The sequence below is a fragment of the Pagrus pagrus genome (assembly GCF_965226575.1).
Source record: "Pagrus pagrus genome assembly, chromosome: 21".
In the NCBI taxonomy this organism is placed as follows: Eukaryota; Metazoa; Chordata; class Actinopteri; order Spariformes; family Sparidae; genus Pagrus; species Pagrus pagrus.
Genome location: NC_140208.1, coordinates 5,233,739 through 5,261,225, shown reverse-complemented (window position 1 = coordinate 5,261,225; position 27,487 = coordinate 5,233,739). Strand labels below are relative to the sequence as shown.

The following is a 27,487-nucleotide window of genomic DNA, read 5'->3' as shown; positions in this document are numbered from 1 at the left end:
CTCCCGCACGTTACAACCGACGTCTGCAGTTGTTCTGTCAGCAGACCGTTCCTGCTGAATTGCACTTGAACTGGAGTATAAAATACAAAGATGAGCGGCCGGGTGAGTTTATTTAAAGCGAATATTATCATTTGAACTCAAGTAGAGCACTTACGTAAAACAGTCAGTACTAAAGCTAACGTTTAGCTAAAGTGTTAGAGGCTTTTTTTGACACGTAAAGTGAGCCAACACGGCATTAGCCTGTGTGGCAGAATCAGATGTCATTCAAAACTTCGTAGGCAGCCCGGAAGACGAATGGAGTATCTCATGACCACTCACACTGTTGCTAACATGTTGTACGTTTACTATTGTTGTACTATACATAAGTTAAAATGTGTAACAATGTGCGTATTTTAGCCACACAGTCAGCACTGTATTCCCCGTGAGCAGCAGCTGGTGACCACTGTCGTTTTTTAAACGCCTTTTTTACGTGAAAATGCTAAATGGCAACCTATTGAGCAATTTCCTTGAAAAGACGTTTGAAACTGCTTCACTGGGTCTTGACACTGTTATTTACTAAGATTATAAAAACACTGCTAAGGACTTTGAACACAGCTCCAACTTTTAAAGGCTAATTCAATGATGTCTCTGAAGTGAAATTAAGGAACATGAAAGGGGTTTAAATGAACAAGAGGAACAGGCAGATAACCAGGACTGATGTGAAAGGAGGGAAATGTAGCAGCTTTTTAAATGGGTAAAAACTTTCACTCTGCAGCTGTTGACATCAGGGCTAGACCGATTATCAGCCTTGGCCTTGATATCTGCATTCTTCTGTGGTTTCCGATGCAGCATCCTCTGACACAATGTCCTGCCCACAATAATATCTGATCGGTAACACGTCACAATTAATAGCCTATAAACACTAAAATAATGGGAATCTGCAAAGTAACTAGTAAATAAATGTATCAAATGAATGTAGTGGGGAGGAAGTATTAAGTAGCAGAAGATTAAAATCCCTCAAAATTGTACTTCAGAGCAGTACTTGCGTAAAATGTACTTAGGTTCGAATTTTGAGTTGCATTTTTACTGCAAATGAACATTGGTCCCAAATATAGGTTATCAGTCCCCTTGATTTCTGATAATCAGTTTCGGTATCTGTCGACCCCTAGTTTACATAAACCCACAGTTGTGTTCAAAGATCACCTCGTTAAAAGTGAAAGTATTGCAGTCTAATACAACAACCCTGCATTAAATCCTACATTCATGGTGGTTGTTATGGCTGCAATTAACATAATGGCTACAATTTGTTTGTTTGTTTGTTTGTTTGATAGGGACAGTGCACAGCTTCTTAGCTGTACCAGAGTTAGCTATAACTTAATTTACCACCCTGGTTAAAAAAAGCACAGAGCAGGCTCTACTTCCCACTTCCCGACAGAGCAGCAAAGAAAGTCAGAAATCATCCTGACTGGAAACATCACAAACTGGCATGGTTCATCACGGCCCATTACAGGAAGGCTCTACAGCGGGTGATTAAAACTGCTCAGAACATCACAGGTAGCTATCTACAGAGCATCAGCGGCATCAGTGAAGTAAGATGTCTGCATAGAGCCCACAGAATAATATAAGAGGACACCCACCCCAGCCACAGTCTGTTCACCCTGCTGCCATCCGACAAAAGATACAGAAGTATCCGCTGCTATACCACCAGACTACAGAGCAGCTTCATTCCCCAGGCTGTGATACTCCTGAAGTCTTCTTCAACACTCCATTATCTAAAATAGATGTAGCAGGACTCAAGGACTCGTATTGTACTTGTGTTTTGAACCCTTGTTTAAAAAATTACATTAGATGTATCTTGTACCTTGTACACGTAGTCCTGACAAGGCAGGAGACTGAGATAACATCCCTATTAAAGTATAAAGAACAGTTATAAAACAATACATTTTCAATATGCAACAGCAACAACTGAAAAATCAATGAACTAATAAGTTCAGTTTCTGTTGGAACTGCTTTACTCTATAGGAGAGTTGCTCAGATTATATGGTTTTACAGATACTGGACTTACTGAACCTCATTAACACTTCACATTTGAGCTGATTATATGGAAACAATGTAAAGAATGCCCCGCTATAACATGGTCTCTGGTGCAGAACAAAGATTTTAGATTTTCTGCAGTTCTTGCTCTCTAGATTTCTATATTTTGATAGCCTAGATACTGAAATGCTTAAATTAGGTTAAGTTTGATGTCTTTGAGATGTAGGTCAGTAGGTTACTTAATTAGGTTATTGGAATGAGAGCAGTGTTTTTCTAAGAAAGGCTCAATCAGAGTGGGATTTTCTTATAACTTTAAAAGACTGTGATGACATTATTACTCCTATACTCCATATACTCCTATTGAATTGTTGTCTTTAGTATTCTGTATATGTATCTATTCGTTGATTTGAAAATGGGTCCAGAGAGTATGAGTTCTTGCCGAGTAATTTGTCGATTACTTTCTTGATAATACGATTCATTGTTGCAGTTCATGATAGTCTGATTTGTAATAGACCACAAATACTTTATCTACTTGAAGTTGGTACTCTTTTGAGGTCAAATAAAAAGAGGCTATGGTGAACTGAACCTTTGAGTTGATATTTCATCACAGTGCACGCCTCACCATAGCTTTGAGGGATACTGAATCACCCAGCCAGCAGCTAATACTGTAGGTCAGACTTGAGTAGCTCGGTGTGAAGCAGTGTAGTACTTCACTCTGTCGAGTTTCTGGGAAGATGCATTTCAGTCAAGAGCAAAGGCTGAAGAGCTGCGGCTTTCCTCATAATGATGTTTAAGCCCTTGACATCCAGTTTCCCACTTTCATGTCCCCTTAAGTATCTTTGAGGTTGTTAAACTCGTCTTTTCCCACACTGTCGGACTGTAGCATATATTACGTGGGTGAGTGTGACTCTTTTTTTAATGGCTGCAGCATTCAATCAAATGGATTTTAGAAACTGAACCAGAATTAAAATAAAGTTCTGTGTGTTTGATCAATATTCGGCTGCATAGCATGACTTTTTAAAGACTGCCCGACAGATATGAAATAGGAGGATCTTGCTGAACCTTATCAAGAGATTAAAAATCTGAGACATTACTGGCCATAAACATTAAAGAAGCATTTTCATAAGTCAGTAAGGCTAAGCAGAGCTATCTTTGAAAAAGTCAATAAGAATCCAATAAGTCCACTGTGTGCAGCATGTAATGGTTTCTCCAACCGAGCTGTGTTGAATTTCACAGATCCCATTGTTGTACAATACGGACAGTTACTGTAATTTATCACACTGTATAGGAAAGACATCAGGAACTTTTGCAGCACGGCCTTTGTGTTTTTTACAATACTTGATTCACATTTATTTCACACTCTGTTCAAGCTATTTTATCACCTAACACAAACACCCACCAGAAGTATATGGCTGTTTGATCTGCCGAGACCATACCCTCTGCTTGTATTGGTTTATTTTTAACTTCCCTGTGTTCACGACGTTTCTGGGTGCCCCCAATTCTGGAGGAAGACGGTTGATTGGTGAGTTTTATTGCCAGGTCGGTAGCGTTTATATTTGACGACCTGGCAGTGAGACTCACCAATCAGCTATGTTTTCCCAGAATCTCTTACTGCACATTTTGAATAGTGTCTCCAAACAGAAACTGAAACATCCTGTATAGTATGCCCTTTAATGACTTTTACAGACACTTGACATACAGGCATGTGACATTCAGTGTTCAGACCTAGTAGGAAGTTTTGTGGTGAGAACTTATTACTGAAGGTTTATCAGTGTGAAGAGATCGCCATAGCAACATCCATGTCATGGTGGTTTTGCGTAAGTGGAAGCAAAGCCTCAAGAGAGCTGACCTATACAATCTGCTTCTCTGTAGCTGTTCTACTTTATGGAGACCATGCATAACAACTGTAAACACTTCAGATTATTTCATATAACAGTCCACAATACCCGCTTTCAATGCATTTCAACAGTGGTACACTAGCAGGTCATGTGCTGTATATGAAATTCTTCAGTTTATCTAATTTGTTTTGCCCTTTTTTGTACTATAAGCTGAAAAATACACAACTGCCTATGAGTTAAAAGTGATCTAAAAAAGACTCTTCCACCCAACCGTGATACAGATGCCTTCAAAAAACTACATCCTCCAAATGTCTTTAGTTAGATTGTGACATTTCTTTTTTATTATGTGCCACAGAAACAAAAAAATCTTGATTTTAAAAAGAATAAAAAATAACTGAAACCTTTCAGTGCTAACAGAGCCTCACACACTGATGGCAGGGATGCCACGAGCCAGCAGCTCATGAATGTGCCAGCGCAAAATTGATGCGACACATCAGATAAACATCAGCCACTGCTAACAGTGAAAGTCATCTTATTTGCCAACATGTCAATGACAGCTGATACTGATGTTTTTGCTGATATATCCCTAGTCTGTAAAGATGAACTCCTCAGTGGGGTCTCTGTTTACATTGTTCTCTGCTGTCTCTGTTTCAGGTTATGCAAGCGGCTAAATGCCCGACAGACGAACTGTCGTTGACCAACTGTGCCGTCATCAATGAGAAGGAGCCGCATTTTGAACAGTGAGTGGGATTTCCTCTGGTCCATGTAACTGTGCGTCATACTATAAAAATAATAGTGTGTGTGTAATCTGTGTATATGTGTGTGGGTTGTCTGTTGAATGGGTGGATGAACTTTATATATAGTCTCTTGAATATTTAACATTTAACATTTATTGAAGCGAAAGTTGTACAGGAAGAGGAAGAATGGTAACACCCAGGTTGATATTTGTTCTCTTTATTTAATAATTTCCTCTGTGTCCTCATTGTTTGTCTCAATGCAGACACGTGACTGTGCGCAATTTAACCCACAAGTATGTGTTCACCTTGAAGAGACATCCCAGTGTAAGCTCTGGGAGCATTGCCTTCAGCCTGCCACAGGTAGGTTTCAGTTTTCAAGAGCAAAATGTTCTCTGCCACATCATCTCAAAGATTACTGTGTGGTCTGATGGAAGCTGTGCATTGCTGATAAACTGTTTCCTGCTGAGTGATTGTTTTTTGTTTTTTTGCTTATGTAGCTAATGATTCAAGTCTTAATGTTAAATAAAATATGCCTATATTTTCTGTCTAACTAATACAATAATTTAACAGGTGATACCCACAGTTTTCCTTTACAAAGCGCCAATGAACAGCAGTTCCTCTTCTGTCGACATATTGTTGTTTAAACCTTGATCGCAGTATATGACCTTGAGTCAACATGTCCTCTCATAAAAGTCTTACGTTAGCTCCTGTGGTTTCTTTGGGCTCTTTGCATGGTCCTCTTTGTTTGTCTCAATCTGTCTGTTACTGCTTTTTCCTTTTTTGCTTGCCTGTCTCTGCCTGCTCTTCCTCCGTCTATAAACACGGCAGCCACAACGGCACACAGGTACTACTGCAACCTCCTCAAAACGGTCTTATTTTACCATTTTACCTCATTAAATATGAATTATTGATTGACTGACTTATATTTGACACAGTAGCCGTCATTGGCCACAGCTCATGTACAGCCTTTTAAGATGGACTAAATTATATGTCAGAGTTATGCATTTAGTGTGTATAAATGTTGTGAAATAAGACCATGCTGCAGAGGAAAGTTGCACTGATGTCTCTGTGAAATGTGTAGTGCTCTTCATTTGAAGTATAGCTGTCTTCTACCTGATAACTTTGTGCTTCTGGAAAATGTAATTAACAAGTATTTGGCTAAATGGTTCCATTCCAGTAATGTATCCTAATACAGAAAGACATGATGAGACATGGAAATAATTAAATCAATCACTTGCTTTTTGTCTTAATAGAGAAAATGGGCTGGCCTCTCGATTGGACAAGAGGTTGAAGGTAAGCTTCAGTGTCATTGCAGAAGACTGGTGATTCTGAATAATCTTCTTCCTGTGTGCTGTAGAGCTCCACTTTTGTCCAAAAACACATCAATAAGCCACACTGTTGCACTGGGTGACATGTTTGTTCATTACCATGAACACACATACACACGCACACTGTAGTTTGGTTGCCCAACCAACCAACCATGTTATGTGAAATACTGAGACTTTATAAAACATGAAACTGTATATTTCTAGTGTGTGTCCTCAGTTGGCACGAATGGCTTGAGGCTGTGTATGCCAATGATTGAGTAGTTAAGAAAATATTGAGAGGTGGACTGACACATTAACAACTAGAATGGCACATAGTAGACTGTATACCTCTGCCAAGGCCCGACAGTCCCCTATAATTCAGTCGAGGCTGGTCCAATATCAAATAAAACATATTTAAGCCAGTCAGCTAGATCTGGATTTTTATTTGGATCCACATCAAATTTGACGCAATTATAGATACCAGCCAAATACGCCTCACTTTTTTTCCCATCAAGATGTGGATTTTCCAAAATGTGGAAAACCACCTTATCTTGCAATGTTGAAGAAAGTGAGAGAAACGTCTTGGATCCAGACCAAAAGTTGATAGGGTCTAATTTGGGCTTAGACCCATCCTCCATCCAAAGTTTCATGGAAACTCGTACAGTAATTTACGTTTGGCACTGCTAAAGACTCTGAACTCCTTTTGTCCTCACGATGTGATTGTTATGAATAAGATTTGTTGTCGTCTTTTGAAGAGTTGTCTTCAAAAGACGACAACTCCTAAATCCTCTCATCTTTGAAGAAAACCTCTATCCACCTTCCTGAGCTGCGACACAGCTTGAGTACGTACCGTGTATCATCAGTCCGAATACTCACATCATTATCGTTGTAGTGATTGTTCTTGGTGTGGACGGTCCTTCAGCCTTTGTTTGGCTGTAACAGTCAACAGAAATTAACAATATTAAGATTTGTAAGTTTTCACTTAGGCGCCCAAAATGTCATCAAGTGCTAACTGAGGATAATAGTGACAGGCTAGAGGAGCACCACATGTATCTACCAGCTGCACAGACTTCTGATTGCTCTAGGACATCCTTTGAGCCTTTTGTGAAGCCTGCCATTAATCAGCCATCTATTGATTAGCAGCACTTGACAGTCTCTCTCTTATCTCTGAATGCCTTTTGAATCACAGACACCTGCACCAGGAGAAACATAATAGCCATTGACATCAAATCTAACCTTCAGACTTTGAAGGATTAATGCAGTTTACATGTGACTTACTTGAAAGACTGCAGTCTTTGTCGCTCTTTGTCACTGTGCTGACATCTGATGGTCATATCCTGCAGATTACGATTTATACGAGGGGTTAGAGGGTTTAGCATGTCTTAAAGGGTGGAGGGAGCATGTGCAGCAGTGCGGGGAGAGACGGTATAACAATATGCGTAAGTGGTGTCACTGCACATCAGTCTCAGAGGCTTGCCAGCATCCAGAGAAAGACGAGGCCTGTTCTTTGATGAGATATTTCTCTCAGCTCCCTCAGGCCAAGTGATGCCCAAACTGATGGGCGCTATTATGATTCTGTCTGCATATCAGGAGTGAAAAGGAGGAATGAAAATATAATCCAGCGAGTGAAAGAATGAATGAGCCTCACAGACATTGTCTTGAGAAAAACGGCAAAACCACAGCTCTTTTTATTATTTGATCAAAAGGTTCTGTTCTCTTCCTGTTTGGATCAACTGTATCACAGCATTTGAGCATTTAATTACTTTCCATAATGGATGCAATATTTCAGCTTTGTCTCCTGGTAACTGTGTTATGAATAATGTAGCATTATTACCGGGTGTAATTTTCCTAATTACCTGGCAGCAGTGGAAATATCAGCCGCGTCTAGAAGAGAGCTCCTTACATATAATTTCCATAATTAGGCATTAGCAGCAGTTTGAAGACATGCAGACAATTTGAATCGGAAAAGGTTCCTACAAGTCATATCAAACTCAGGAAATGCTGATTATAACTGCCTTGCTAACGAGGCATTAATTGATTTGGTAACCACTCCAAATAGACTAATGAGCTAAGGCCCTGCCTTTTAGCTCGTTTCTTATTGAACATTATCCGAACATAAATACAGAGCTGCACGGGGTATTCAGTAGTGATGGGGGAGACAAAGCTTTCTGAGGCAGTTGTGCTGAAAATGGTTTAAGTTCCAAGCGTTTGTTACAGACAAAAATGGCGACATCTGCTGGTGAAATTCTGTGTATTGCATATAAATGGTTGGACAACCATGATGAAACAGAAAACAAGTAGTTTTTTTGGCTTTTGTTGTAGTTATTTTGTTACAATTAGGATTGTATTGGAAAAGATCACCTTTAAACAGTTGACTGCTCTGTTTCTAAAAATAATGAGGCAGATTGACAAGAAAAGAGTATTCACAACCAGTGCGTGATTTTATATAGACTGCTTAGAGCAAAACAACACTAGCATTCAGTTTCTTTTGTCGCATTAAAATTGGTTAACACAATAATTTGCCATGTATTATTGTGTACAGTTGTTATATTCTATGTATTTTATGTAGATTGCAGATATTTAAGGTGAAGTTACTTAAAAATGGTGCTGTGGTAGGTTTTGGGAACAGTGAACGTCAGCATTGTCTTTACTAATCAGTATTTTCACAATCACAATTGATCAAATAAGATCAAATTGTTGTGATAAACCCTCAAATAATCAGCACCCAACTGCAGTTTTTCTCAAGCTCTATGTAGTGTTTTAAGCATATTGTTTTGGTTTTCTGGCCCTCATCGATCCCTTTCCGGCAGAAGAAATGACACAAAACCACTCTGCACCAAAAAGCAGACAGACAAAGTTAGCAACACGCTGATAGAGAGAGAATAGCTTCTAGCAGCTAAAGAACCTGATACTTTCTTCTTTTTCTGCGTCCCCGAAGTGGCCACGAAAATGAATTAATTCAGCTTTAATTTTAATTAGACGGCACGACACCAGGATGAGGAAATGTCTCCTGTAGACCTGCGGGAAACACAGTGTGATTTGGCCAATTTACGTCTCACTCTACTCTGAGTGGAACCAACCGTTCTATCAGAAATCATCACCCAATCACCTAATCATCGTTTTCTTCTCCCCTTACAGTAACAGAATACAAGTTTGAGAAGTCCAAACAGTGTATAAGCACCATGACAGTGGAAATCGACTTCCTGCAGAAGAAGGGTGTGGACAGCAACCCTTACGACTCAGACAGCCTGGCGAGCGAGTTCATCCAGCACTTCAACAACCAGGCCTTCAGCAGCGGCCAGCAGGTGCTTGGGGCTTTAAGGGGATTATAATGTGTCAGTCTAAGTTTTTGCTCTAAGGTTTGTAGATGTGAGGGAGTCATACGTAAATCATGAAAGAACGCGATGTAGGTTCACAATAAAAGCACAACATGCATTATAGATACAACTGAATTATTTTAATTTACTAGTTTTTCTGTCCTTATCTCTGCCTTACTCACTGGGTGTCTTTGTGTGTGTGTGTGTGTTTTTCCCCAGCTCGTGTTCAGTTTCTGTGATAAGCTGTTTGGCTTAGTGATAAAGGATATTGAGGCCATGGACCCCAGCATCCTAAAGGGAGAACAGGGCTCTGGCAAGAAACCCAAGGTACCACAATGTTCTTCTGTCGAGGCTTTTATGCATAACATGGAAGTTATTCATTTTAATGAACACAAATTATTTAAACCGCACGTAGTTGAAGTGCTAAGTGTTGCACATTTCTTCCATTTATATACATATATAGTTAGTCTTGTGGCAGAGTAAACATAACTGCTGATTATAGTCCCGAACGGTTTTCAAGATTTTTGTTGTCGTTTATTACTTTCTAATCGCTTCGTGGTCTGGCTCCTCTTTCCATTTCAGAGCTCCTAATCCCTTTATTCTCTCTGAGACCTCTCAGATCAGAGAATCAAACGTTGTTAAAAGTTAAAACAAAGGGGGATCTAGCTTTTACTGTTTTAGCCCCAAGGCTATGGAACAAACTTGCCCAGAATATCAGATCAGTGGTTCAGTTTTAAAAGCTTCATAAACCACATCTTTACAGACAAGCATTTATTCATATGTTTTAAAGTTTGTCTTATATTTTGTTTTGTCCCTCTGTGCTTTAAATTTCTTGTTTTTTGTTCTTGAATTAACTGTTTTTATTGCCTTTTATTTTGTTTTATTTCTCTATGATTCTCTATCATTGCACCTTTATTGTATTGTATTTTGTGAAGCACCGTGTAACTCTGGTTTTGTTATTAATCTTTCCTCAGATTCAGATCGGTTTGTTGCTGGGAAACAGTCAGGTGCTGTTTGATAAGTCGGAGAGTTCGTCCATGACTCTGGTTGGTGAGTGTCACGCCTTATACACGGCTCTTATAAAAGCTAGCTATTAATCACCTATTGGAAAAACAAGGGGCTTCACTCAAGTAGCTACAGTATGGATAGTTGATTACTTGGTATTGTTTTTAATTGTGTCACTTGTGGTTTAAGTCCCACTTTACAGTCACTAAAGCTAACATGATGATCACAACAAATAGTGAGCTGCTAAAACTGCTGCAAACCTCATATTTACTTATAAATAAAGACAAATGTTTTTCTACATTCACTGGCTGCAGGATGATTCTTTATGAAGCCACAAGGGGGCACAGTTCACACATTTTGCACATCTTGCTCTCCCTTTCACATTTTTTTGGCAGTGGTTCAATATTTAGGTCCAACTGTGCCTATGGCCACCTGACGGTCAGTTTACCTTCATAACAAGGTTGCAATACAATCTGGTTGTATGAATGTTGTGATGATTAATTAAACACATCAATCAGAAACAAAATCTTGTAAAACACAAGGCAATTGTTCAGACAAAGCTTATTCAATGCACTGTATTAATTTCACTGCAAAGAACTCAAAACATCTCCTGCAGCAGCCTCTGATATCAGTCAATAAAAACCAGAGCAAAAAAGCACATAAGAGTAGAGAAAAATGCTTCTTCAAGCATTTGGATACTGTTTTTATAATATCTACTGAAATATTTAAATGTTGCTGTTTTAGATTTTGGGTTGTGTTTCTTTCTTGTTTTTCTTGCGTTTTATTTTGTTTTATTTCTCTATGATTGAGTATCGTTGCAACTTTATTATATGGTATTGTATTTGGTGAAGCTCTTTGTGGCTCTGGTTTTGAAAGGCACACTAGAAATACAGTCTATTATTATTATTATTATTATTATTATTTTTCAGTATATAATCAAAAACATTAGACCCTCCTTTTGAGCAAAACATCTACCCTCTCCAGGGAAATCCAAGACCCGAGGGTCTCGCCAGTCCATCATCAGCCCAGACTGGAACTTTGAGCGGATGGGAATTGGCGGCCTCGACAAGGAGTTTTCTGACATCTTCCGTCGAGCCTTCGCCTCCCGAGTCTTCCCTCCAGACATAGTAGAACAGATGGGTGAGTTTCCCTCTTTCTCCTTATCCCGCCATCACTTATTCATTTGTTTGTGCCTTTTTACACTGTCTCGCTGCAAGTCAGATGACGATTTCACAAGACTGTCTGTGTTGTGAGAACATTTTCAACCAGGGGACCAACAGCCCAAAACCCAAAGTTTCCTTTTTACTATCATAAGTATCAAAGTAAAGCGGCAAATCCTCACATTCAAGAAGCTGGAACCAGCAAATGTTATGTTGGAAAAATGACAAACAATTACTGCTTATCAAAATAGTTGGTAACTAAAGACAGTATATTTAATGATTTACCTCATCAGCTTTAATTTTTGTAAATATATACTTGCGTTGAATTTGTGGAATGTTCAAAAAACACCTGTTTGGATCATTCCACAGGTGAACAGGTTCATTGGTAACAGGTCGTAGTGTCACGATTGAGTATGAAAGGGGCATCCTTTGAAAGGCTCAGTTGTTCACAAGCAAGGATGGGGGCGAGGCTCAATACTTTGGGAAACACATGATTGTATAAAGGATATTACGACATGGACTCAGGAACACTTGGTAAAACTTTATTTCATTTCATTTGTAAATGATTGCATCCTGATTTTATTTACGTTTTACACAGCTACCAACTTTTTTGGAATCAGGATTGCATTACATATGAAAAAGGCGACCACTGTCCAGCTCTTGGAAAAGACTTATAACTGTTCTCATCACATCACTCCTGATTTCTTTTGTTTTATTTCCTTCTCCATAAGTGTAGAGACTGGAGAAAGTTTACAGTGCAGGTCTTTTAATGGCCTTTTGCACCTGCTTAATGACATTTAGCCCAGACTAATTGAGAGGCCCCAGATAACCATCTGAGCTGCCATTTGGGCCTGCTGAAGGAAAAGCAGCCAGGATGACAGGTGGGGGGGAGTTGTGTTGTTTTTGGGAGGGAAGGCACTGAAGCTTCTGTCTGTCTGCTTCACCTCTTGGGGAGCAAAGGGGAGACAAGGTGAAACTTTCAGACTTTTGCTCCGACGCACACACAAAATGTGTGACGTGCACATGCACACCGCCCCTCTGTCAGCGCCTGCTCTCCCTGCTCCCCACGCCTTCCAATTACAGCTTCACCTTTAGCTGGATGCTCTATCAGGGCATGCCATCTCATTACAGCAGCCAGCTGGCCACAGCCAAAGGCCGACTCCTGCACACAACCAGCCGGCTAAAGGTCAACTCACACACTGCCGGACGCTGCCTCAGGCCCTTAGCACAGTGGGTATAGAGTGTCTGTGTGTCCCAGGTTTAAATAATGTGTGTATTTGCTGAGCTCAGAGGTCTTTACAACAGGTTTTCACAAGACTTCTAGTCCTGGGAGCAAGGATTAGGACTATGCACATGTGTGTGGGAAGGGAGGTTTTGTGTATGAGTCACAAAGACGACTACCTGATGGCTTTCATTACAATGAGCTGCTGTCCTCTGCAAAGTGAATCATCATAGTAATCTGACAGCTGTCAGAGATCTATTAATGAGTGTGCACAGGGATCACTGTCAGGGGTTTTTAGTCACGGTCCAGGCACCGCAGGAGCACACTGCCTCACCTGCTAATCGTTGATTGTGGCTTTCAGTGATTCAGGGAATGTTACATTCCACAAAGGAATTATTCAAAGTTTTATTGCCATAATATTGAGACATGGATTAAACACAAGCTGAATGTAATAACTAAAAACAGTGATTGTGAACAGTGAACAGTGCTATTATTCTGTTTGACCTGATAAACGCTGAAAGACATATTAGCAGTTCTTAGAGAGACAATAGTGTTCTCACAAGATAACTGCATGTTTTTCTGCCCATTGCAGCTGTTATTATTCAGCTTGTCGAGTAGTTACTCAGTGCAAACATCCTCATATCAATTTAAATTGAAAGAGAGTGACTTTTTCTTGTGTATTTTTGTTCTGGTTCGTGGACTTCTAGGATTTAGGGCCCTATGACTAAAAATACAAAGGCGTCATAGAGAGCAGCAAGGATGACATATTTTTGTAGGCTAACCTGGAAGTTAGCATCGCCCTGGTTTCCTTGACAAAACGTCTATGGATAGTGCAGAAAATAAAGGCTGTGACAAACCTAAGGTTGGCATATTTACATGTTTTATTTTGTAAGATAATCATCACTAATGGACTTTTGTGATATTTGAAGCATAATTTATATCGTCCAAATAATCGATTGTTAAACCTGTATCCTGACTGTTTGACACAAGTTGATGAAAGGCTTGTACATACAATCCCACAGTGTCCAACCCAACATCAGCATGAATAAAATACTGACTTCAAAATATCATTTGAATGCTGAATCAGGCCAACACTTGCACATCCAAAGGAAAAAATATGCAAATCATGCCCTAGATGTTGGCTCAGGACAGGAGTAATTACTGCCACTTGATTAACAAGTTCAAAGCATCGTATTAGAAGTCCTCTGTCTGAGCTTCATCCAACAAAAATATGAGCTTAATAACAAGTAGAGACATTTGCTGCCTGTGCTCAATTTGACTTGTATTCTTCTCTTTCCCTTTCCGTGTCTCCAGGCTGCAAGCATGTGAAGGGAATCCTACTGTTCGGACCCCCAGGCTGCGGCAAAACCCTGATGGCTCGACAGATTGGCAAGATGCTCAAGGCCCGGGAGCCGAAGATCGTCAACGGCCCCGAGATTCTCAACAAGTATGTTGGAGAGTCTGAGGCCAACATCAGGAAGCTGTTTGCAGACGCAGAGGACGAACAGAAGAGGGTGAGGGGAGGACACGTTACAGTAGATACGGGCGCGCACAAGACCGATTATTATTTACACATTGATTTAAAAGTCGCAGTAAGTCTGTTCTCTGGGATCAGTGTTCTCCCCCTGAAACACAGATGAGCAATTCATCTATCGAAAACAGAAAAAACTAATTTCTTCAGGAGTGGAGAGATCTGCCCTTTAGACAGACATAGCTGTAATAACTTTGGTAAAGTTCTGGTGTGTTTCTGCGTGTGTGTGTGTGAGCATTGAAACCCAGCAGTGACGGTTGTTTTGGATGGTCAGACAGTAGCGTCGAGCCTCACTCTTCACCACCTAATGAGGGGCTGGGCTCTCTTTGACCTCCTATTAGACCTCCCTACACACACACTCACACACACGCCATCCAGTGTGTAATAAGGACAGCTCCACACCTGCTTTAAATGCTACGGCTGAGATTGACAGGTCTGTAGATGGAGGGATAACCCCCCACCCTGCTGCGCCCTCACTTTTTCCATCTGTCTCTCTGTTGAGGGTAGGTACTGAAAGAAAAGTATCTGCAGTGTCTCTGTCGTCTTGTTACATATTAGTCTCAGAAATAATGGGTTAGGGAATCATTTGGAGAATTATTAACATGATTTTATGTACTGTGTTTAACCTCTTAAAATCAGACTTTCAGTAAGCACAGAGAAACTTGACGGGAGGGTAGACCTTAAGGATGTAAAATGAAATTTCTTAGGGACTGTTTCATCAAAATGTTAACCTTTGTGGCCTTCCTTACCCCAAAACAGGCAAATTATGGTACATTAAGACCTTGAAAGCAGGAATAGTCCTTTAACTTTGATGTCCACTCACTGGAAGAACACATGTCCTGAATGTTTAAGCAAAACACTTGAGTGATTGTGCACAACCCTCAACTGCAAAGACAATTTTTCAGAACCCTGAGGAACTGATTACTAGTTGAAGAAGATATTTGATAACAGCACATATTCACTTTCTTTATTTCTGTAATTCCTTTCCTTCCTTGTCTTTCTGCCGAGCAGCTCGGCGCTAACAGCGGCCTCCACATCATCATATTTGATGAGATTGACGCCATCTGCAAACAGCGAGGCAGCATGGCGGGCAGCACAGGAGTCCACGACACCGTGGTCAACCAGCTGCTGTCCAAGATCGACGGCGTGGAACAGCTCAACAACATTCTGGTCATAGGTGCTCAGACACAAACTTTCTCCTTCTATTTCCGCAAACTAACACAACCCCACAGGCTCATCCCTGAACACCTGCACTCCCTCTAACTCATCTGCTGTCTCGCCTTTCCGCTGTCTGTCCATCTGTCGCTCCCTCAGGTATGACCAACAGGCCTGACCTGATAGATGAGGCCTTGTTGAGGCCAGGAAGACTGGAGGTGAAGATGGAGATCGGTAAGAAGTCAAAAACACTCTGATGTGGTTTCACATTCCATTTCTGTATACTGGAAATGGAATTAAAACTCAAACAACCCAGTGAACATTTACAAGTTAAATCCATTCCTGTAAGTGGGCAGGAAAAGAGGCGCTGATGGATCAATACCAGGGTAATATAGTGGACGTGAGATTTGATTTGTGTTCCTCAGGGTTGCCTGATGAAAAGGGACGAATTCAGATCCTCAACATCCACACGGCAAAGATGCGTCAGCACGACCTGCTGTCCGCCGACGTAGATGTCAAGGAGCTGGCTGTGGAGACGAAGAACTACAGCGGTGCCGAGCTGGAGGGCCTGGTCAGGGCTGCACAGTCCACTGCCATGAACAGACACATCAAGGTCAGAGCGCTGAAGGCATATTTTCCATATTACTGCTCACATTTACACTCCATACGTCTCCTTGTCCATTTGCTCTTTGTGATTGAAGATGAGGAGTTCTTTAAATAAGGGCTTTCACCGTTAGTGACTCCGCGTGTCCAATCTCACAGACCCCAATATGTGGTCTTTAAATTGTTCATAATTTGTCTGGGCAACGGTCTAAACCAGCACATCTTCACAGTTGAGAAGTTCTCGCTCACATTCAATCATGATATCCTTCCCAGCTTCCCCCTCTCTTTCCACTATGGTCACTTCTGGCTCTGAAAAACCAAGATAACGATGGCCATAATGCCAAACTTGAGGCATTACAGTGGGTGTACCCTTTGGCTGTATACAGGCTGCCCTTTGTCATTGCTGGAGGTTGTAAGGGCAGTATGCAGACCTGCAGACAATCCTCAGGGCTGGAAAAGGTCCTGGTAGCTATTTTTTAGTATTAAAAATCTAATCGGTTCTATATTCTGATATACAGTTGATATTGTAATATAAATGGTTTAAATGGTTAAAGGTTTTCATCGCACCTCTAGTTTTTTGTTATACCACCATTATTATGGAAAACACAGTAACCACTTTGAGCATATTTTTTATTTGATAGTTTAATTTAAACTTACTTACTTGTTTTTGGATGAGGTTGTGAGTATTAATCTGTATTAATCTTTGACTCTAAAACCTGGTGAGCACAGTACACTGCTGTACAGTGTAGTGCCAGTTTAACTAGCCACCCAGGTGTGTGTGTGTGTGTGTGTGTGTGTGTGTGTGTGTGTGTGCGTGTGCGCGCCCTCACTCAAGTGTTTTATCAGGTGCATAGACTCAGTTCTACACAGATAAGGTGAAGCTCTCATTTGTTAAGTGCTCTGCCCCCACAGACACACACGCAGCAGCAGATATTAGAGGGTGATGATAAATGACCGACAAGGGGCCTTACACATGTCTGATGGCTGTGATGTTTCTCTTCACTCCTCTGAACACTTACTCTTCCCTCCCTCCTCCTCTCGCTCTGACCTTTCTGCTCTGAGGGAGCGCACTGTCTCCCGACACACTGTGCAATCTAAATGTGCCATACTTCATGTGATGGATTTCGTTGGCGGGAGGCATTGAGTTCATCCAGCAACGAGAGTAACTCATTATCTTCTGTCGCTCAACTCGTATTGTGTGTGTGGTCGTGTTTGTTTGTTGTAGGCCAGTAACACGGTGGAGGTGAACATCGAGACGGCAGAGAAGCTGATGGTCAGCAGGCTCGACTTCCTGGCCTCGCTGAATAACGACATCAAACCTGTAAGTTCACTCTGCTCATCTCTTTACTGTCTCTTTGTGTCGAATTAAGATATTCTGCTTCAGTCCATATTTGTCGCTGTTTGTTTGTCTTTTTTTTAATAGGGAACCAATCTATATACGGATGGTGTCATTTTTCTTTCTCACTCGGTCTCCCACATTCAAACAAAACACAACCTCACTATTTCTCCTTCCTTCTTCCCGTCCAGGCGTTTGGTACCAACCAGGAGGACTACGCCAGCTACATCATGAACGGGATCATCCGATGGGGTGACCCGGTGTCAGCGGTCATGGAGGACGGGGAGTTGCTGGTGCAGCAGACAAAAAATAGCGAACGCACACCTTTGGTCTCTGTGCTGCTGGAAGGTTAGACTTATACACACTAACCTCATGCAACTCAAGCACTCAGGCCAAAGTCAGCAAACAACAGTTAAACAAACAGTAATCCTTCTAAAGGGCCCTAAGATAAAAACATGTGTGAAGGATATATTTTGTGACTTTGTGTTATTACAATCAGCTGATTTGTGATCGATCCTCTCCCTCAGGCCCACCTAACAGTGGGAAAACAGCGCTGGCAGCTAAGATCTCTGAAGAATCTCAGTTCCCCTTTATCAAGATCTGCTCCCCCGACAAGATGATCGGACACTCGGAGATCGCCAAATGCCAAGCCATCAAGAAGGTAACACGTAGCAGAAAGTCCTGACATATGAAAACCAAAGATAATTCTTTGTAAGTCTGCAGGAATGATTGGGATTCGTACAGAAAGTATTTAACGTTGTGGAAAATGTTTATGCTTTATTAATGCTGTTGTTTCTCATCTTGTGGATTCTTTTAAGAATAATCTCCATTTAAAAGCTTGATGAAATTAATTGAAATATAAAACAGCTAGGTTATGTTACAATGGTCACAAATGAGTAAAAGTGAGCTTAGAGTCAGTACTCAAACTGACTCGTTTAAATCCAAACTGACAGGCATGTACTCATAGCATAACAAAGAAATAATTCTCTTTAGTGCTTTCAGGTCATGCATAAATCTCTGCCTATTTTTGTTTTTGATCTGGACCTGTTGGCTCTTGTTTTCTCCTGTGATAGATATTTGAAGATGCCTACAAGTCCCAGCTGAGCTGTGTGGTTGTGGATGACATCGAACGTCTGTTAGGTGAGACCCCAGTTGTCCCTCAGAGTCACTGGACTACAAGGCAGCTAAAAAAAAGTGTCTTGTGTTTTGCTGATTTTTTTTCTTGTAAAGGTCATTTTTATGTGGATGAAGCTTCAATTGTGAATCAATCTTTATATTAAAACTTCTAACAAGATATGATCTGTCTCAACAGACTACGTGCCAATTGGCCCTCGTTTCTCCAACCTGGTGTTACAAGCTCTGCTGGTGCTGCTGAAGAAACCTCCTCCAAAGGTAGCAAACACTTTCTGTAGCACTCTCACTGTGGGGCTTGCTAGTCCCGAGGTGGCAGAAAGAGGGCAGCAGATCTTATGGATGCCAGCGTAGTGTCTTGTGAGGAATTGTTGGAGGTCTTTGGCTGAGACTGGCATGTGTGAGCGACTGTGTGTGTGAGTGTATGGTTATTAGCGAGTGTTTTGGTCCAGGCCTGTTGTGCTCACTGTGAATGGTGGAGGTAGAGACCCATTTCTCATAGTTTCTTTGGTTGTAGTTTGTGTGTGTGTGTCTGTTGTTGATGGGTTTGTGAATGAGAGTATAGCCCCACTATATGGCTGCATGTGCATGAGAAGTGGCGCGGGGCCTGGTGTTGAATGCCTGGCTGCAGTGCTCCTCTGGGGTTGTAAAGCGCTGGGCCCAGCGGGGTGCCTGGGGCCGGGGGAGGCCAGGGGGACAGGGAGGAGAATGGGCTCTGTGAGAGAGCCAGGACCTGGCAGCACCGCCGCCTGTGTGGCACCTCATCTGCATGCAGCATCACAACCCCCCACGCCATGGGGGGGCAGCCGGCAGCCATAATCCCCCTGTCTACTCGCCACTCCTCTGCCTCTCCTGCTTCGTCTTCTTCTCCTGGTGCTTCTCCAACTTGTCGGCTTAGTGGAGCTACATTTCTTTAGCTTCTCCTCTTTCTTCTCTGCTTGTTTGTCTTCTTCGCTGTTGTCTTCTGTTGTTTTCTGTCCTGTTACGTTCTGTTCTGTTGTCCTCTCTTCTCCTGTCTCCTGATCATTTTCCTTTCTCGACGCTCTTGTTGGGACTCCAGGCCCTTATGTAACGCTTTATATCAAGGCTCTTGTAATAAGTGTTAGTTCAGGTAAGGTTCAAGCCCTTATAAGTTCTTATAAGATGCTTATTAACATTTTAATATGTTAGTAAGACTATGTAAGTGTTAATAATAGTATCATAAAGTGGTTTATTGTCAGGTTTTAAGTGAGAGTGCCAAGGTAGCTCACCTGGTAGAACGCACGCCTCGTGTACCAAGACTGAGTCCTTAGTGTCCATTCATTCATTTGAAAGAGGATCGTGCTTCTCACATAAGCTGAACTACTAGCAGCCGGCTAAAATGTTAAATTACAAATCCCACTATGGCCAAGGCATGATCAGAGGCAGAGTAGGACGGGTCAGTTGCACGCTTGCTAGTAGCATGGCTTGAAGCTTCAAGGGGAACACAATGGATATTTCTCTGTATGACGTTATGTTTCAGTTTGGTGTTATGCACCAGTTTGAAACTCGCCTTAATCATATGCTTCCCATCCTGGTCGCATTTAGAGCCACTAGCTGCAAAAAAGTGTTAATAAGAGCATAGTTAACTGCTAATGAATGCATAATAAAGTGCATATTAATGTTATAAAGAAAATAAAAAGACGGCTTAGTAAAGGTTTAACAATGACAGAATTATAGCTCGACTGATACTGGATCTTTGGAGCTGATGCTGAAACTGATAGAGAGTAAAAAATCAATATATCGACTAATATAAACACACAAAAGAGAAAGTTTTTATCAAAGTGTTTATAAATGTCCTATCATCTAACGCAACAGTGTTAAGGAAGGTTACTACAAGCTTCACCAGCCCTCATCTGACCTTCATCTGGGACTGCTCAAAATTGCACAGTCATGAGAGAAATGTGGTAAAAATCTGGTGGTCCTCAATCTCATTTTGAGATCCGACCACCAACAGCCAGTAAGAGCTTTGGTTATTAAAGACAGCCTGCGTGACGGTTCTGATAGTGTCATAAACTCAGGACCAATTCTCGTCATTAGAATGTATTCTGAAATGATGCAGCAAACATTACAAGCGTATCAGTGAAGAGAAAACAAAAAAACAGCACCACGGCCAAATGTTTTCCTTTGGCTTCTTTGTTAAAACATAATAACGACATAGATGGAATCAATCCGGGGTTTGGGCCACGACAACGCTCCGTGCCTCCGCTTGCATTTCTGGGCTATGATTCACCGAACATTCATCAAACATGACATGCCCCCAAATTAATATCGTACTGTACAGTCTGACACTGACTTCTAGTAAGATTTTATTAAAACCATCTCACACAGTGAACCTGCGAGATCTCACAGTGCGTGGTGCCTTCAACTGAACATAAAGAATTCACAATCCATCTGCTCCGATCTTCATTTCTATCTCTCTGTCCTCTCCTGCCACTGTTTTCTTTTCATAATCAGATCATAGTCAAAATGTCTTAATGCCGCAGTAAAGCCGATATAAGAAGAAAGCAGCTGAAGAATATGAGAGAATGAATGATTGAATGAACGCATTAAAGTCTGAAGCCTGCTTCTCTTTCAGGGCCGTAAGCTGCTGATCATCGGCACCACGAGCCGTAAAGACGTCCTCCAGGAAATGGAGATGTTGGATGCTTTCAGCACCACCATCCACATTCCCAACATCTCGAGGGGAGAGCAGCTGGTCGAAGCCCTGGAGGTAACACACACACACACACACACACACACACACACACACACACACACACACACACACACACTCAAACAGAAGCTCACAGCTACAAAATGAAGGTGTTAGGATGTTTTACTCAGAACCTGAACTCTGAATTTTACCTGTTTTATCCCATGCCTGAGTGCTCTCCTCTCCTCGTCTTCCCCCCACAGCTGCTGGGGAGTTTTCAGGACGTTGAACGGGCCAGCATAGCCAAAGCTGTGAAGGGCCAAAATCTGTGGATCGGCATTAAGAAGTTGCTCATGCTGATTGAAATGTCCGTGCAGGTGAGAAGGCGATTACGCTCTCTTTGCATTTGTATATTGTAGCCACGCTGAGCAGAATGCTAGCAACCAAACCACTTTGGTCCAGACTGAAATGTCTCAACAGCTATTAGATAGATAGATCATACGCTCAATTTTCAAAATAAACTGAACAAATTATGTTAAAATGACAAGATAAACACAATCTGAGCAAGTCAATAACATCAGGCAGTCATGACGCTCAGGAGACGTTTGCTCTTATGCAACAAAACAGCGTCGCACAGGTGTGGTTACAGAGACATGCCCAGTGGAATCAGGGCGTTATACCTCTGTCAAAAAACCATTAACACCCACTAACATCTGGCTTTTGCCGTCAGTGTGAGCATGTAAGATAGGTATTCATTCCCAGGTCTAATGACTCTTAAGCAGTCACAGATGTTTATCGGCTACAGCTCCAATCAGCACTGATGGAAACATGCCATTTTCCGCCATGATGGTATGACACTTGAGACAGAGCCCGGCGATGGCGCGTCAATAGATTCTCCGTTCTAAACAGCGCTCAAACATCGTTCAGTCAGCTGAGTTTGAAAGAGAAACTGAAGTAAAAGACGTAAAAAAGAAACCACCTTCACATTATCATGCTGCTTTTTGCTGTTCTCTGTTTTCCGGCCCATTTGTGACGTCGATTGTGACGAGGCAAACTTGTCTGCTGGCGTTGATAAAGGAGTCAACTCGTGTCCAATATTCACAGTTTCACCAGCTGTAAGTCGTTCTAATGGTAAATGTAATGCTGATGTAAGTCCGTGCACACTGATGGTGTTTGATGATAGAAAGGTCGAGTAGACTTCAGTGTAGGTAAGTTACCAGGGCAGTCTCGTCTTTCAGCAACTCCCTTCATCACTTCACATTTTTATTCAGAAACACAAGCTTCAGATTGGCCCGGCCTGTGTGTTATTGTTTTTCTAATAGTGCGGTCTGAGCTCGAGCACCCTGTCCCTCCTCTGCCTCGACATCTGGCCGGCATTCCCAGCAGCCAACACAATCTGTCTCCGTCACAAAAAACTGTCATCTATCAGCTGGAGTGAAAAACTGTGTGGCTTCGCTGATGATTTGTTGAGCAGAGGGATCCAGTATATTTCTAGTTCACGAACCATTTTCCAAACGGTTGAGACCCATCGTTTTGAAACCATGTACTGCTGCGCTTTCCAACTTACATTCATGTGTTCTGAATCAGAGGGAAGCTACTCATAAGAACAATCATACGCCACTTGGTGGTTCTTGTGTACCTACAATTTAGAGCAAATTGAATTAAGATCCGTCATCATCGCGGCTAACGTACACAGCAGGTGATAAAACATGTATTTGTACATTAAACCCGTCCGACCGTGGACATGAAAACATGGATCAAACACCCACAGCAGATTCTTGGCTTCTTGTCAACACACCCCTTGTATTTATGTAGATAAGCACAGTCGGCACGAAGTCTACTCATCCTCTTAAAGATGCCTTTGGGGGTGGTTTGTGGTTTGGTCGAGCAGTTTCTGTTGAAGTCTGTGTCATTATTTGTTTGTCCCGTACCCGGATGATTTATTTGCAGAGCTTTGTAGGGGCCCTGACCCTGTCAAAACAGCAGGATAATCAATTCAAATGATCGTGCAAAAAGTCAAGATTAGTCATGCGTCACTCCCCAAGTTCTTTGGAAGCTTCATGATCTGAATGTGAGTCATAAGGACTTGTGGCGGCTTTAATTTGATCCATTTATTAGATATTTAAGGGAGGCACCAGGCTTTGCTTTTTGTGTTTGTGCTATTTTGCATCTTCTTACAGAAGAGTGGAAAGAAAACATCCAAAACAAACAATAAGGTGTTTTTTAGTTGGAAAAAACACATATTTAATTAGACAATGCGTCATTGGCACATTTAAAGTACACTTTCAGAAAACTTCTAATCCAAAAAATATAACTGTCTTAATATAAATAATTAACAGGGGAAGTTTGGTGGTGATTTCTTTTATCTATATCTTTACCTTTAATTGTTTTCTTTCCTACACGCACACACTAGACTTGTGGTTTCTGCTAGTTCTCACCTGTCAAATGACAAGACAGTTATTTAAGGAGAGAAAATCCCGGTGTGATTTTAGTTTTTGTGTCTGTAAAGCAGCACATCATCGCTCCAGAGGTGGCAACTTCACTGCAAAACTTTCTCTGGCAATGCTCCGCGAATAAAGACTTTGTTATACTCAGCAGAGGACGGCTCTTTTGTGTTTTTGTCAGATTTCAGTTGAATTTCGTGAGTTCGGTTTGGTGCGGCAATTCTGATTCTTCTGACGATGGAGTCATCGGATCTGGTGATTTTTTTCGAGCTTGATATCGATATCAGGGACTAAAACTCGACTCTAATCTGTGTTTTGCAGATCCTCCAGTTCCCTGGAAGCCTAGTCGTCTTTAAAGCTGAACCTGTCAGATATGAATTTGGTTCTAGGAGACATTTTTTCAGTTCGATCTCGACTCAAACGCATTTAAACCTGAGCCAATTACAGTCTGTTCCAACTGTACTGCTGGAGGCGTTTGTGCCAAAACTGCTTTGTTTCACAGCAGCTTCTTCTTCGCTGTTCCTGAGATAAGTATTTCCTAATTGCAGTTTGTTTACTAAGACAGGTAGCAGCAGAAAATTGACCTAAATCTGACTGCTGGCTGCCGTTAATTTCTCTCGCTGACTGCGTGTCTGTGGTATGTTGATGATGTGTACTGCCTGTTTGTTGAGGCTGGATGCTGTGTAATTGCTGTGGTATGCACAAATGCAGCCATGTTCTGCACCCTGCAGCCCCCCCCCCCCACCACCACCACACCTCCAACCCCAACCCCATCCTGAGCCTGAAGAAGTATGAACGTGTGTTTGCCGAGACATGCTGAAAAACAGCCACACACACACATTCTCAGCTCAGTCTTCTCTTTATGTTTTTTCCTCTCATTCCAATGTTTCTGACTGCTCTCATGTCTTCACTCTAGTAGCTACAGGCGATTGCAGACATACTGTAAGTTATTGCATAGGTTGCCATTAATTTTACTTCCTCTCCCCCCCCCTCCCCTCCTCCTCAGCCCTGTTTGTGCAGACTGGAGTGTGAACTCCAGGACGTTTCCAGCTATTTCAACACCTCGCATCTGAATTTTTAAATGAAACAGATGCTTGTTCAAGAAGAAAATAGGGGTCTGTTTGTAAAATGTAAGGTGCACTAAGAGGTGACGTGTCTTGTCTTTCTAGATGGAACCAGGCTACAGAGTCAGCAAGTTCCTGAGTCTACTGAAGGATGAAGGAGCGTAAGTATTCGCTTCCTGTTTCTAATATTTGAGCAAATGGACCCTGAACACTTACACCACGCTCACATCCGTCACTTCAGAAATACAAGATGTTTACATTTTCAACGTGGTATCAAGTGTGATTAATAATACACTTTTGGTCCTTCTTGTTCCCGCTGCAGACTGGGTTCTGATAAGTTTATGGCGATCTAGACTCAGTGGAGCCACATAGTGAAAGAGAGGCATCCTTCAACGGTAAGACTGCAGCGCCTGCGTCAGGCGACATGGTCACATTTTCTACACATCAATTCTTGTCCAAGCTGAAGGAGCTAATGAGGAGACCTTTAAAAAACAATATGATTATTATTATTGCCATTTTTACAAATATGTGGGTTCATGTTTGGGGAAAATGATCTTATTTTGTGTGCCAAGGACTTCTTTCCTTTGCCCTGGTATCATCGTAGTATTAGACCAAGGTTTTATACTCTGGTATCACGACAGCCTCGGTGATTAAAACATGTAATTTCTGCATGATTTACACGTTGTGTCAAGAAGAAGTCTGGCCACAGAGAAATAAAGGCATTCTGCTAAAATATACTGTCTTAAATTATCATCTAAGAGTGATGGAGAACTAGTGTATATATTGTAGTATTGTGGATTATCAGGGTATGGATGCAGTGACTTTTCCGCACAGTCCCATGTGGGCACCATAATCAAGCAAAACATTACAGGGGAGAAAACACAAAATAAGATCAGACGTCCTGCATCCCTGTTAAAAAGATTGTTAATATGATTTAATCCCCATTCGTTGATGATTGCAAAGTTTCAGAAGACATTTCTCTTTTTAAAGTTACGTGGCTAACTTGTTAATCCTGCTCTGTGAAAACCAGCCCGTGAGGAGGAGAGGCTGCCCAGGGTGATGAACAACAAAAGCTTGAACAACTTTTGAGTTTCGCAGCCGGAGCTTTTTCCTTCACATCGCTGCCTCAGAGACTTTATGGTATAGTTAGCGCACGGCGTGCCTAAAAATAGGTCGACTAGACAGGTGCTCTCTTGTGGCAGCACGTCTCCTTCGCCTGCCTGTCTCTTCTCACTTTTATTTGTCTCTCTTCACTCAGTTGCTGAGGAACGGAAGCCTGAAAGAGGCTGGCAGGAGGAAGCAAGCGAGAGATAGTTTCCATGTCTCCCTCTGCATCCTTCCCTTCCCATCCCTGAAGCTCTGCACGCTTCTCTCTGCACTGCAGCTTTCTGCAGCAGCAGCAGCAGCCAGCCAGGCAGCCTCCTCCTCCTCAGCACTTTGTGGACGTGTAAAATAAAGAGTTTGATGTATCTGTGTATATTGCATTTCCTGAAGACTTGTGCTGTAATCTGTACGCGATGCCTCGAGCACTCCACTGGGATTTTATATATGAAAAGAGTCGAGACGAAAGATGCGGTCCCGTGCATGCACAAACACTAATCATAACGCTGTGTGTTTATCTAGGCCTGCTCTGTAAGCACAGATTTGTATTGTGATCATTCCAGGACATTTATGCCTCCGTGACTTAAAGATCTCGCTCTGTTCTTAACATGTTGTACTGTGTCTGACCTCGTTATTTTATGAATAAATTAATTATATCACTTACAAGAAACCCTGGAGTTAATGATGGTGGTCCAATGTGTCCAAAAACCTCAATTTACAGCAGTCGCTAAGGAAAACAACAACAATGTGCTACCAGTTGATTTAATTATCGAATGTTCCTGTCTTAATTACAGCATGTTGAAATGATGAGGAACTGTCTTATAATTATAATCCGGCGTAATTACCTCGTAATGATGAGAAATGTGGCATCTCGTAATGAGACGAACCTACCGAGACATTTGCGGTTAACCTCCACATACTGTGTTGCACAATCGAGAAAACACAGTCAGCCGTTTACCAAGTAGCTGCTGCAGCTCGAGGGTGGGATGCAGTCAGAACGAATCTAAATTAGACGCAAATAAAAACTACTGAATCGGGTTACACGTGGGAATCCTGTTGCTTCAACATGTGGTCTTCTCTTTTTTATATACAAGTGAAAAAAATAAGAAGGAACCAAGATCTTTTTTTTTTCTTAGCTGTAAACATTGATTTCCTGTCTGTGTGTGATAATTTAAATGGATGTTCACCTGTTTTTAATACATTGCAATAAATGTGGTCAAGTGAAAAATGTATCCTATATGCCATACTTCAACGTTTCTTTTATACTTTTGACGATTGATCTAATTGTTACATATTAACCTCCTCTAAAATTTAACAATTGAATATTGCAAATTAACAATTATTTAATAGTATTCATCCCTGCACTCATTTGTTATGCCATTTTTGTGTGTGCTGTACTGTAGTTTTAAGCAAACGTTGCTCTAACTGGAGCATATAGTGCATTTGTGACTATTCAGCAGCGGATTAATACACATCTTGTGCTCGAGGATGTATTTCTGGCAGCAGGGTGGTGCGTGTGGGGTTGAGTCAAGATAAATTACAGTGTGTTCATGGTAATAAAGGGACATGTCAACAAGTGCAACATGTGGCCCACTGATGTGTTTTTAATAATTAAATAATGTTTTTTTTTTATCTTTTCGTGGGATTTGTTGACAGCAAGAGAAATGTCATTTTAAAATTAAAGTTGTGATATTTTATGTCCAACATGTGAGACAACTATAGAAGTAATCATATCTATTGATGAGGTGTCTAATATGCAGAGAGCACTTCCTGTTACACTCTGGAACAACATCTGTTTAACGTGTGTGTGTGTGTGTTTGTGTGTACTTGTGTTCATAAATCAAAAAGCATGAGACAGTTTTGTTCTTCA

General features: G+C 41.5%; 1 protein-coding gene across 2 annotated transcripts; it reads left to right on the top strand.

The window, feature by feature from the left end:
- The first annotated feature begins 1 nt into the window (after nucleotide 1).
- On the top strand, nucleotides 2–27,470 carry LOC311250837 (vesicle-fusing ATPase-like). 2 transcript variants are annotated; one of them, XM_084342923.1, is made up of 23 exons: nucleotides 18–102; nucleotides 1,311–1,533; nucleotides 4,506–4,591; nucleotides 4,852–4,948; nucleotides 5,842–5,881; nucleotides 9,034–9,200; nucleotides 9,432–9,539; nucleotides 10,187–10,262; nucleotides 11,202–11,357; nucleotides 13,914–14,113; nucleotides 15,142–15,307; nucleotides 15,445–15,519; nucleotides 15,711–15,898; nucleotides 17,114–17,209; nucleotides 17,416–17,572; nucleotides 17,752–17,885; nucleotides 18,298–18,364; nucleotides 18,537–18,616; nucleotides 20,952–21,086; nucleotides 21,272–21,385; nucleotides 24,622–24,677; nucleotides 24,839–24,911; nucleotides 25,775–27,470. In XM_084342923.1, the coding sequence occupies exons 3-22, from the start codon at nucleotides 4,509–4,511 to the stop codon at nucleotides 24,867–24,869; spliced, it is 2,226 nt and encodes a 741-aa protein (XP_084199049.1). In that variant the 5' UTR covers nucleotides 18–102; nucleotides 1,311–1,533; nucleotides 4,506–4,508; the 3' UTR covers nucleotides 24,870–24,911; nucleotides 25,775–27,470. The 2 variants fall into 2 exon arrangements, with proteins under 2 accessions (XP_084199048.1, XP_084199049.1); XM_084342922.1 differs by lacking the exon at nucleotides 1,311–1,533 and having other exon boundaries at nucleotides 2–102.
- The last annotated feature ends 17 nt before the right edge of the window (nucleotides 27,471–27,487 follow it).